General features: G+C 50.9%; 1 protein-coding gene across 1 annotated transcript in view; it reads left to right on the top strand.

The window, feature by feature from the left end:
* The window catches only part of DDX17 (DEAD-box helicase 17), a 73,800-nt gene that overhangs the window by 40,462 nt on the left and 20,207 nt on the right, over positions 1–13,131 (top strand). Inside the window, exons 5-10 of the mRNA XM_075321860.1 lie at positions 48–113; positions 198–339; positions 1,600–1,760; positions 1,948–2,120; positions 2,218–2,328; positions 2,413–2,474. Coding sequence (XP_075177975.1) covers positions 48–113; positions 198–339; positions 1,600–1,760; positions 1,948–2,120; positions 2,218–2,328; positions 2,413–2,474 — 715 coding nt within the window. The remainder of the gene's footprint in view (positions 1–47; positions 114–197; positions 340–1,599; positions 1,761–1,947; positions 2,121–2,217; positions 2,329–2,412; positions 2,475–13,131) is intronic.

Genomic DNA, 13,131 nt, shown 5'->3' with positions numbered 1-13,131 from the left:
GTGGTTAAATTCTGTTTTTCTGAACTACTAATTTTATTTTTCTAAAGTATCTGCTGCCAGCGATGGTGCACATCAACCACCAGCCTTATCTGGAGCGAGGAGATGGGCCAATCGTACGTAAATAGCCCCCTTACAATATTTCTAATGGTGAGACAAATCCTAGAGATAATTATTTTTGTATGTATTGTGGCTTGCAGTGTTTGGTCCTTGCACCAACCAGAGAATTGGCTCAGCAAGTACAGCAAGTAGCTGATGACTATGGGAAATCATCTCGGCTGAAGAGCACATGCATTTATGGTGGCGCTCCTAAGGGTCCACAGATACGTGATCTTGAAAGAGGTAATAAAAGTATAGAGGGAAAATATTCGTATTAAAGGGAATCTTTTGTTAGATTCATGCTGCCAGCCTATGTGATTGCAAACATTTATGTTCTTCCCTCAAACATGGTGGGTTTCAGAGAGAACAAAGTTTGAAAAGTTGTCTGGTGACAATAGGAAGAGACCTTAGTCTAATGTGGTCCCCGACTGACTTCTCACAGTTGATTGAGAGGTCTCTGTACATAAGGAGAGATCTATCAATCAACTGGAGCAGGGTGAGAAGACGTGATCGGACTAGTCTGGTTTCTCCCTACAGTTGCTGGACCGCTTCATAGAGAAAGATACCTTGTAGCAATTGTGCAGCCAGGCTCTAACTCATGTTACCCGGCATTTAGACATCATGAGTCTCAAGACTGGTTCACTTTCACTATCGCTTCATTGGGGGACACAGGAAAAATTGGTGTATCCTGCTGCCACCAGGAGGCTGACACTATGCAAAAACAGTTAGCTCCTCCTCAGTAGGATGCATCCATTAACCAGAGTCAAGCTGGTCAGTTTTAGCTTAGTGTCTGAAGGAGGCAGACACAGGCTGAGCTCAGCCCCTTCACTGTTTAGGATGGAGTCACACCAGCGTTTAAAATATTGGTCCGATTTTCATGCTGGACGAGGGGAATCTGATTATTTCATATGTCATGAGAGTGCCATGTGATTGCTATTTTGTTTTGTTTTTTTTCCCTACCTAGCATCCGTAAGACATGCGTTTTTTTTTTCTCAGTACCTATTATTATAGTCATTTTCAGGACCATATACAGTGTTCTAGGATACAGAATGGTGATGTATCCTTAAAAACAGACTCCATACGGATAGTTTGTGTGCTGTCCGTTTTTGTTTTTTTTTCTCTCGTCCATAGACTTGTATTGGCGAGTCTCATCCGATATACGCATCCACTTGCAGCATGCTGCGACTGTTTTCTCAAATCATGAGAAAAAAAATCGCTGATTTGCTCGGCCTCATTGATTAACATTCAATATCAGATTTTGCTTCATTGCACTTGTCCGTTCATGTGATCAAGGTCTTAAAGTATCTTCTATCTGGAGACTGCAATCCTTCTTATTCTGTACTGTGCCCTGTAATTTAGGTAATGGTCACATTGGCATTAGTTTAAGTGTTTTTTGTTTTTATACAACTTTTTCAGTATTTCTTCCATTTTCCACTACTTATACCCACAGACTACATGTAATAATTGGTTTCTTTTTGTTTTTTTCCTCTGTCCTATACCTAGGTGTGGAGATTTGCATTGCCACTCCAGGACGGCTCATTGACTTTCTGGAAGCTGGGAAAACAAATCTGCGGCGCTGTACCTACCTAGTGCTGGATGAAGCCGACAGAATGCTTGACATGGGTTTTGAACCACAGATACGCAAGATTGTGGACCAGATCAGGGTACTTAGATGTATATATTATGTTTTGTGAAAATAAATATATTAATTTTTTTTATTTTTTTTATTTTTTTGCAATTTTAGACGTAATCCTCTATTAGACTTGTCGCTGTTGTATATGACTTGTCCAAATATCCTGAAAAGGTTTTATCCCTTAACATGTAATAATTGAGCCCGTTTATTCTGCCTAGCCCGACAGGCAAACTTTAATGTGGAGTGCCACGTGGCCCAAAGAGGTGCGTCAACTAGCTGAAGACTTCTTGAGGGATTATGTGCAGATTAATGTGGGAAATTTGGAGCTCTCTGCCAATCATAATATCCTTCAAATCGTTGATGTTTGCCAGGAGAGTGAAAAAGATCACAAGTAGGTTTTTCCTTATTATATTTTATTTCCCCACCCCCACCCCCCCGCTTGGATTTGTATAATTATTTAAAATGTGTTTATGCGCTATTATTTTCAGGCTTATTCAGCTAATGGAAGAAATCATGGCAGAAAAAGAAAACAAAACTATTATTTTTGTAGAAACCAAACGTCGCTGTGATGATCTCACCCGCAGAATGAGGCGAGATGGGTAAGCCACAAAAAGATGCTAGTACGGTTTTGTTTTATTTTCTGCTTGGCCTTTTAAAGTTTACTTTTTTGCTTATTCTTATAGATGGCCTGCAATGTGTATCCATGGTGACAAGAGTCAACAGGAGCGAGACTGGGTTTTGAATGGTAAGTTGTCATTTTATAACCTAAAACTATTCAGGTATATGATAGTCAAGGAGTCATACTGGAATCCATTATGCAACAAACTGGGTAATTTTGGAATTTTCAGTAGGAATAATTATAGAAGAATGCAAATGTTTTTGTTGTGGCTGCAGATGACTAGAATAGGTGGGTTTCAGTGCTAAAAGATTATTTTTAATTAGGTTTTACAGTACCTAACTTTTTTTTTTTTTTTTTTGTTTACAAAATCCAAATGGGCCTAAATGCTGTACCAACGTGTTAATAGATAAACTTCAGAGCCATACTTTTCTTCACACAGAATTAAAGGCTATGGACACACATGACATAGGGGGGAAATATTTTATATTTAATAGTTAGTGCAATCTTATTAACTTAAGGCACCGACTAAGTTTGTCTGCAATCTTTGGTCCTTTATTCATTTGCAGATATGCAGTTTGCAACATGATCTAAGTTTCAAATATTTCTCTTGTGGGAGTGTCTCTCAAAGTAATAGTAAAACATTATGGATACCTTACTTTGAGGCTATCTTCCCCCTGAAGGTCCCAGGCCAGAGATATTAATTCCATATCTCCTATCATGATTTTAGCTTTCCATAGATAGGAAATATGGCATATGTATCATTATCCATCTGCCTGGTTTTAATTTGTATCTCATAAGCAAAAGCCTCACAGTGCTGTGAGTAGGTGCATTATGTTCACCACTTTGTCACAACGCAGGAAAATATACCCCATAACTATACCTGCCACAAGAGCCCCAATTTCTCTCTTGCTTTATTGGGGGACACAGGACCATGGGTATATGCTGCTGTTGCCACAAGGTTGACACTATGTAAAAAACTTAAAGAAAAAAAAAAAGCTATTCATAACTGGACATCGGCTCGGAAGTCTTAATTGCAGTCTTTTCAAGCCAGGTAGAGCTGAATCTGGAGGTGATATATTTGTCGTTTCTCAGCTGTTGGTACATACAGAGCCCATTATTTGTGTCTGCTTTCCAGCAGATGTACCAGTTCAATTACTTGTTCACACCAGGGGGGACTAGCTGATCAGAGGACAGGTGGTAGACTGCTAGCTCTTGTTTCATTCCCAAGTTATGACAAAGCCACGTTCCGTTGCTCAGTACATTATAAAAAGTTATTTCTTTATCGTTCCTTTGGGAGACCCAGACTTTGGGTGTTTAACTTCTGCCTCCGGAGGACACACAAAGTACTACACTTAAAAATGTAGCTCCTCCCTCTGAGCTTATACACCCCCTGGTGAGCCAGTCCCAGCCAGTTTATCGCTTTGTGTTCAGGAGGCATACATCCACACATGCATTCTCATGATTTTTTTCTTTGGAAGAGATTGAAGAAGTGCGGGTCCACGTCTGGACCCCCGGCATGTCCCTTCTCACCCCACTGTGTCGGCGGTGTTGTAAGGTTGATTTCCAAGGCTGGAGCCTTACATGCCGTGCTCCTTCACCATCCCTCCTGGGCTCTGGCTTGAAGTGGGAGCCAGCACGGTCTCCATGCCTGGCAGGAGACTGGTCTCCATCCACAGCCCCTTGAGGATTCTGCAGGACCGGAGCACTCATCCCCAGGGACCTGGCCCTGCGTCTCAGCAGCTAAGTACCTGAGACGTTTATGTGTTGAGGGTCCCTGTTCTTTATTGTATGGGGAGAGTATGCTGAATGTATTTATTTTGGCATTTCCGGCGGGTTCTCTAGCCTTCGCCCGAGAACCGCGCCGATGGTGCCTGCGCGTCGGCCTCGCCGCTTAAATTTAGGCCCCGGCTTTGCCGGAGGCCTAGTTTCTGTTAACTACCCTCGCATGTCACTCATGCAGAGGGACAGGCACGGCTCCTCCCGGCGGCCGTCCTGCACAGGGGAGGGACACTCCCCACTGCTGGGGCGGGTCTCCTTCCCTGCAGGTCTCTATGGCCTTCCAGTTCCCGCTCTCCTACAGGAACGCCCCCAAGTCCCGCCCCCTCTCTTCGCTCTGGCGGCCATTTTCTTAGGCAGAGTTCACTCTGCACTGGGCCTTTCTGCACTCTGCATCCCTGCTGAGGTGCTGTGCACTGGGGGTCCGGGCTTCGGGATCTGGAGGGCACACAACACCGCTTCCAGCGGTCTGGTAAGCCACAGCCGGTCTCTGGTTGTGGACTTCTGTATATTCTCCCTGGGGTTCATTCTCTTGCAGAGCCCCCACTCCAGCAGCATGTCTCACACGAGGAGCAAGGCTCCAAAGCTTTATACTGTATGCGCTGCATGTAAGCTCCTGCTGCCTGAGCCGAGCACCTATCCACATTGTGATGTCTGCTCTAACTTGGCGGTACCACAGCCTGGAGTCTCGCCCCCAGTGGTCTCTCCGGCTGCCTCTGCACCTGTGGCTGAACCCCCGGCCTGGGTAGAGTTCTTCTCTAGGTCTATATCCCAGTCATTTGCTGAGTCCATGGGACTTTTGTCCAGGACTTTGATGAATATGCATCAGCCCTCCTCACAGGGTGCCTCTAATGCTCTTGCTAAGGGTCCTTTAGGATCCCTATCCTCTGACCTCCGTCCATCGGAGCTCACAGAGGGATTCATCATCAGGTCCCAGACCCCGTCCTCCTAAGAGAAGGCGCAGGGTTTCCTCCCCCTCCTCCTCCCGCGGCTCTGATTCAAGAGCTGACTCGCAAGATGAGGAGGATGCCCTTACGGGGGGCTCGGAGGCTAACTCCATGTACCCCATCGAACTTTCCGAGGGTGACTCAGATCTTAGTGACTTGATTGCTTCTATTAATTCTGTGCTGGATCTCAATCCGCCAGTATCAGAGGAGCAACCCTCTCTGGCAGAAAAGCACCAGTTTACCTCGCCTAAGAGAGTAAAGAGTGTGTTCTTTAACCACTCCAGTTTTCAGACCGCTGTGACCAAACCCAGGGCCTGTCCTGACAAACGCTTTCCAAAGCGTGGTTCTGATGACCGGTTTCCCTTTCCACCTGAGGTGGTCAAGGAGTGGTCTCACTCCCCAAAGGTAGACCCCCCGGTGTCTAGGCTCTCAGCCCGGACCGTTGTGTCGGTGGCTGACGGCACCTCACTTAAGGATTCCACTGACCGTCAGATTGACCTTCTGGCCAAATCTGTGTATGAAGCGGCGGGGGCCGCGTTTTCCCCGACTTTTGCAGCAGTGTGGGCTCTCAAAGCCATCTCTGCTTCTCTAGAGGAGATGCATTCCCTCACCAAGGAATCTATGCCTGAGATGGTTGCCTTAACTTCTCAAGCTTCAGCTTTTTCATCTTATACCATGTCTGCCATGCTAGAGGCTTCTCACCGCACTGCGGTGGCTTCGGCTAATTCCCTCGTTATCCGCAGGATCTTGTGGTTTCGAGAGTGGAAGGCAGATGCTTCTTCAAAGACGTTCCTTGCTGGGCTCCCTTTTGCTGGTTACCGGCTGTTCGGTGAACAGCTGGATGAAATTATTAAGGAAGCTACTGGCGGGAAGAGTACTTCCATGCCACAAACCAAGACCAGGAAACCCGCCCAGGGTAGGAATCAGTCGAGGTTTCGTTCCTTTCGTTCCTCCAACTGGTCGTCCTCTAAGCCCTCCGCCTCGTCCGCTAACTCAGCTAAGGACCAGAAATCCAACTGGCGCCCAAAAGCGCGTCCGCAGAAGACCGCAAGAGGTTCTGCCACTAAGGCAGCCTCCTCGTGACTCTCTGCCCGCTCCAGCAACGTCCTTAGTCGGTGGCAGGCTCTCCCACTTTGGCGACGCTTGGTTAAAACAAGTCTCCGATCAGTGGGTGAGAGATATCATATCTCACGGCTACAGGATAGAATTCTCTTCCAGCCCGCCAAACAGATTTTTTCTGTCAACTCCCCCCTGCTCCAAGACCTCCGCCTTCTCACAGGCCGTGGCATCCTTGCAGGCAAATGGAGTAATTGTACCAGTTCCCGCTCGGGAACGGTTCAGAGGTTTTTACTCAAACCTCTTCCTAGTTCCCAAAAAGGACGGTACCTTCCGGCCCATCCTGGATCTCAAGCTTCTTAACAAGCATGTTCGGGTGCGGCATTTTCGCATGGAGTCTCTGCGATCAGTCATTGCCTCAATGACCCAAGGGGATTTCCTGGCGTCCATCGACATCAGAGATGCCTATCTGCATGTGCCAATTGCAGTTTCACACCAGCGTTGGTTACGTTTTGCAATAGGAGAAGATCATTTCCAATTCGTGGCTCTCCCCTTCGGGTTAGCCACGGCCCCTCGGGTATTCACCAAGGTCATGGCAGCAGTGATTGCGGTTCTGCACCTCCAGGGGTTTGCAGTGCTCCCTTACCTGGACGACCTTCTAGTCAAGGCTCCATCCAGCGCAGACTGTCAGCGGAGTGTCTCGCTCACTCTCGCCACTCTAGCCCAATTCGGGTGGCTTGTCAATCTTCCCAAATCCACTCTGACTCCGACCCAGAGTCTCACGTACCTAGGGATGCAGTTCGAGACTTTGCCGGCACTTGTGAAGTTGCCCTTAATCAAACAGCAGTCACTCCAGCTAGCGGTGCGCTCTGCTGAGGCCCAGCCGTTATACCCTCAGGCATCTGATGCAGGTGCTGGGTCAAATGGTGGCGTCCATGGAGGCTGTTCCCTTTGCCCAGTTCCATCTGCGCCCCCTGCAGCTGGACATTCTCCGCTGTTGGGACAAGCGGCCTTCCTCCTTACACAGGTTAGTGGCTCTGTCGCCACGGACCAGGAGCTCTCTTCAGTGGTGGCTTCGGCCCCTCTCCCTGTCCCAAGGGCGCTCCTTCCTGGCCCCGTCCTGGGTGATTCTCACCACGGATGCCAGTCTATCCGGCTGGGGAGCGGTATGTCTCCAACACAGAGCGCAGGGCACTTGGACTCCGTCCGAGTCAGCCCTTTCAATCAATGTGCTGGAAACCAGAGCCGTGCTTCTAGCTCTCCTAGCTTTTCACCACCTGTTGGCGGGCAGGCACATTCGAGTCCAGTCAGACAACGCGACAGCGGTTGCCTACATCAATCACCAAGGCAGGACACGCAGCCGCCTGGCAATGATGGAGGTCCAACGCATCCTTCAATGGGCGGAGAACTCAAAGTCCACCATATCCGCAGTCCACATCCCAGGCGTGGAAAACTGGGAGGCAGATTATCTCAGCCGTCAAAGCGTGGACGGTGGCGAGTGGTCCCTGCATCCGGCAGTGTTTCAGTCAATCTGCCGCAAATGGGGCACTCCGGACGTGGACCTAATGGCATCCTGTCACAACAACAAGGTTCCTGTTTACGTGGCTCGCTCCCACGATCCTCAGGCCTTCGCCGCGGACGCTCTGGTTCAAGACTGGTCCCAGTTTCGTCTGTCCTACGTGTTTCCCCCTCTAGCTCTCTTGCCCAGAGTCCTGCGCAAGATCAGAATGGAGGGCCGTCGAGTCATCCTCATTGCACCGGACTGGCCCAGGCGAGCTTGGTATCCGGACCTGCTCCAACTGTCCGTAGAGATGCCGTGGCATCTCTCGGACCGTCCAGACCTTCTCTCGCAAGGTCCGTTTTTCCGCCTGAATTCTGCGGCCCTCAAATTGACGGCGTGGCTCTTGAGTCCTGGATTTTGACGGCTTCTGGTATTCTTCCTGAAGTCATCTCCACTATGACTCGGGACCGTAAGTCTTCCTCCGTCAAGATCTATCACAGGACTTGGAAAATTTTCCTGTCCTGGTGTCGCTCTACCGGCCATTCTCCTTGGCCATTCTCTTTGCCGACCCTTCTGTCTTTTCTACAGTCCGGTCTGCAGCTAGGACTGTCCCTCAACTCTCTCAAGGGACAAGTCTCAGCTCTGTCAGTTCTGTTCCAGCGGCGTCTCGCTCGGCTGGCTCAGGTCCGCACCTTCATGCAAGGTTCATCTCACATCATTCCGCCTCATCGGCGGCCCTTGGATCCCTGGGACCTTAACTTGGTCCTCACGGTATTGCAGAAACCCCCTTTTGAGCCTCTTAGGGAGGTTTCTTTGTATCGTCTTTCTCAGAAAGTGGCCTTTCTGGTTGCCATAACTTCTCTCAGGAGAGTCTCTGATTTGGCTGCGCTCTCCTCGGAGTCACCTTTTCTTTTTCGCTCCTAATTGGGAGACCCAGACAGTGGGTGTATAGCTACTGCCTCTGGAGGCCGCACAAAAAACTACACTTAAAAGTGTAAGGCCCCTCCCCTTCTGGCTATACACCCTCCCGTAGGAGTACGGATTCCTCAGTTTTAGCTTTGTGCGCAGGAGGTCAGACACGCACGCATAGCTCCATTGTTTTTAGTCAGCAGCAGCTGCTGACTATGTCGGATGGAAGAAAAGAGGGCCCATACAGGGCTCCCAGCATGCTCCCTTCTCACCCCACTGTATGTCGGAGGTGTTTGTAAGGTTGAGGTACCCATTGCGGGTACGGCGGCAGGAGCCCACATGCTGATTCCTTCCCCATCCCTTTTTACAGGGCTCTGGGTGAAGTGGGATTTACTGGTCTCCAGGCACTGAGACCGTGCTCCATCTACAGCCCCTGGAGAAGATGCTGGATGGAGCGGAGTACATCAGGGACATGGCCCTGCTTCCTCAAGGTACTCTGTGTCCCCGTGCATTTGGCGCTCACACCGCAGCATGCTGGGTGTTGTAGTGCGCCGGGGGACATCAGCGCTGCGGCGCTTGTGCCATGGCCTCATTCAGCTTCGCTGAAGCAGGCACACTTCTGGGAATCGGTCGCGCCGGCCGCTGGGACTGCGGCGCGGCTGGCACTTGTGGTGCGCCGGGGACTTCAGCGCGGCCCGCGCTTTTACGGCGGCCGCGCTGATAACTCGAGTCCCCGGCTTTTGCGGCCTGCTTCCGTTCGTTCCCGCCCCCAGACCTGCCAGTCAGGAGAGGGGCGGGACGCTGGCCAGTGCATCAGCGCCGAGGGCTGGAGTCGTTTTTACATACTCCAGCCCTCACAATCGGCACAGAGGGGACACTGTTTCCCGCACTTTTGTTTGGGAACTCCCACGGACCGCCCCTCTCCACAGACGCCGGCAGCCATTCCTGCTGACACGCTGAGCTGCAGAGGGGAGCCGGGGAGACCCAGACAAGGAATTCTTCGCCTCTTACCCGCTATTCAGCGGGCGGTAAGCAGCCCTCAGGGCTCACCCCCTCTTGTGCCAGTAGTATTCTTAGTATGTAAAATACTTGGTATTACATAGCGCTGGTCGCCCTTTGGCTATAGACTCTCTCACATTGCAGAGAGCCAGCAGCATGTCGTCCGTAAAACGCAAGGGTGCCAAGGCACAGACATTATATGCTTCCTGCACCGCATGTGGGACTTTTCTACCGGCAGGCTCCACGGACCCCCATTGTGTGCAGTGCTCGGCCCCTGCGGCGCTTGCACAGCCGGGGCCTCTGCTGGACGTGACCCAGGGTGTACCACCTGTGAATGCTGTCCAAGTGACAGGAACTGAGTTTGCAGCTTTTGCTGACAGAATGTCTCTCACTATGTCACAAATTCTTGACACATTGCGAGCTAGGCCTGTACTTCAGGCCACGGACACTGTGCAATCATTGCCCCCTGGTCCCCCTCAGCTGAATTACCTCCAAGCTCCGGGACGGGCATATACACCTCAGGGTGAAGACTCTGACTCGGACGATGGCCCAGGGCAGCCTAAGCGGGCTCGCTATGACGGGCCTTCACATTCATCTCAATGGTCAGGATCCCAGCGAGATGAATCTATGGGTGATGAGGCGGACGTAACTGACCAGGATTCTGATCCTGGGACCGCTCTCAATCTAGATACACCAGATGGTGACGCCATAGTTAATGATCTTATATTTAACATCAATAAGATGTTAAATATTTCCCCACCAGCTCCTCTTGTAGAGGAGTCAGCTTCGCAGCACGAGAGAATCCATTTCAGATACCCTAAGCGTACATTAAGCACTTTTCTGGACCACGCTGACTTTAGAGACGCAATCCAGAAACCCCACGCTTATCCTGAAAGGCGTTTTTCTAAACGGCTTAAAGATACACGCTATCCTTTTCCCCCTGAGGTGGTCAAGGGTTGGACCCAGTGTCCAAAAGTGGATCCTCCAATTTCCAGGCTTGCAGCTAGATCCTTGGTTGCAGTTGAAGATGGAGCGGCACTTAAAGATGCCACTGACAGGCAGATGGAGCTCTGGCTGAAATCCATCTATGAAGCGATTGGAGCGTCATTAGCGCCTTCTTTTGCGGCCGTATGGGCACTCCAAGCTATCTCAGCCGGGCTTGCGCAAGTCGACTCAGTCACACGTGCATTTGCCCCGCAGGTAGCACCATTGACCTCGCAAATGGCGGCATTCGCGTCGTACGCGATTAATGCTGTTCTTGACGCTACAAGCCGCACGGCAGTGGCGTCAGCCAACTCCGTTGTTTTGCGTAGGGCCCTGTGGTTGAGACATTGGAAAGCAGATTCTCATTCCAAGAAGTGCTTAACCAATTTGCCTTTTTCTCGTGACCGATTGTTTGGAGAGCGTTTGGATGAAATCATCAAACACTCCAAGGGTAAGGACTCATCCTTACCGCAACACAGACAAAACAAACCCCAACAGAGGAAGGGTCAGTCTGGTTATCGGTCCTTTCGAGGACCGGGCAGGTCCCAATTCGCCTCGTCAAAAAAGACTCAAAAAGACCAGAGACGCTCAGATTCTTGGAGGTCTCAGTCACGCCCAAAAAGGACAGCCGGAGGAACCGTTGCCAAGACGGCGTCCTCCTGACTTGCGGTCTCCGATTCCCACACCCGCGGTCGGTGGGAGGCTTTCCCACTTTGGCGACATTTGGCTGTCACGCGTCAAAGACCGTTGGGTGAGGGATATTCTGTCTCACGGGTACAGGATAGAGTTCAGTTCTCGTCCGCCAACTCGTTTCTTCAGAACTTCTCCACCACCAGACCGAGCCGATGCTCTGTTGCAGGCGGTGGCCGCTCTAAAGGCGGAAGGAGTGGTGACCTCCGTCCCTCTTCAGGAACAAGGTCACGGTTTTTACTCCAATCTGTTTGTGGTCCCAAAAAAGGACGGATCGTATCGACCCGTCCTGGATCTAAAGTTGCTCAACAGACACGTAAAAGTCAGGAGGTTCCGGATGGAATCCCTACGCTCCGTCATAGCCTCAACGTCTCAAGGAGATTTTCTAGCATCAATAGATATCAAAGATGCGTATCTCCACGTGCCGATTGCACCAGAGCATCAGCGTTTCCTACGCTTCGTCATACACGACGAACACCTGCAGTTCGTAGCGTTACCTTTCGGTCTGGCAACAGCCCCCCGGGTCTTCACCAAAGTCATGGCAGCAGTAGTAGCTGTTCTGCACTCGCAGGGTCACTCGGTCATCCCGTATCTAGACGACCTGCTTATAAAGGCACCCTCTCAAGAGGCATGCCAACACAGTCTGAAGGTGGCACTAGACACTCTCCAGAGTTTCGGGTGGATTATCAACTTTCCAAAGTCTCATCTAACCCCGACCCAATCTCTGACTTATCTTGGCATGGAGTTTCATACTCTCTCAGCGATAGTGAAGCTTCCACTGGACAAGCAGTGCTCGCTACGGACTGGAGTGCAATCTCTCCTTCAGAGCCAGTTGCACTCGCTGAGGCGCCTCATGCATTTCCTAGGAAAGATGGTAGCAGCAATGGAGGCAGTCCCGTTCGCGCAGTTTCATCTGCGCCCTCTACAATGGGACATTCTACGCCAATGGGATGGGAAATCGACGTCCCTCGACAGGACTGTCTCCCTCTCTGACTGCCAAGGACTCTCTGCGTTGGTGGCTTCTCCCCACCTCATTGTCACAGGGAAAGTCGTTCCTTCCCCCGTCCTGGGCAGTGGTCACGACGGATGCGAGCCTATCAGGGTGGGGAGCGGTGTTTCTCCACCACAGGGCTCAGGGGACGTGGACTCAGGAAGAGTCCACCCTGCAGATCAATGTTCTGGAAATCAGAGCAATCTATCTTGCCCTGCGAGCCTTCCAACAGTGGCTGGAAGGCAAGCAGATCCGAATTCAGTCGGACAACTCCACAGCGGTGGCATACATCAACCACCAAGGGGGAACACGCAGTCGGCAAGCCTTCCAGGAAGTCCGGCGGATTCTGACGTGGGTGGAAGACACGGCATCCACCATATCCGCAGTCCACATCCCAGGCGTAGAAAACTGGGAAGCAGACTTTCTCAGTCGCCAGGGCATGGACGCAGGGGAATGGTCCCTTCACCCGGACGTGTTTCAGGAGATCTGTCGCCGCTGGGGGATGCCGGACGTCGATCTGATGGCGTCACGGCACAACAACAAAGTCCCGGTTTTCATGGCACGGTCTCACGATCACCGAGCTCTGGCGGCAGACGCCTTAGTTCAAGATTGGTCGCAGTTCCGGCTACCGTATGTGTTCCCACCTCTGGCATTGTTGCCCAGAGTGCTCCGCAAAATCAGGTCCGACTGCCGCCGCGCCATTCTCGTCGCTCCAGACTGGCCAAGGAGGTCGTGGTACCCGGATCTGTGGCACCTCACGGTAGGCCAACCGTGGACACTACCAGACCGTCCAGATTTGCTGTCTCAAGGGCCGTTTTTCCATCTGAATTCTGCGGCCCTGAACCTGACTGTGTGGCCATTGAGTCCTGGATCCTAGCGGCCTCAGGTTTATCTCATGAAGTTGTTGCCACAATGAGACAGGCTAGAAAA

The sequence above is a fragment of the Anomaloglossus baeobatrachus genome, chromosome 8 (genome assembly GCF_048569485.1).
Source record: "Anomaloglossus baeobatrachus isolate aAnoBae1 chromosome 8, aAnoBae1.hap1, whole genome shotgun sequence".
NCBI classification, from domain to species: Eukaryota; Metazoa; Chordata; class Amphibia; order Anura; family Aromobatidae; genus Anomaloglossus; species Anomaloglossus baeobatrachus.
Note: the sequence above shows the minus strand (reverse complement) of the source record. Positions and strands in the feature narration are given on the sequence as shown.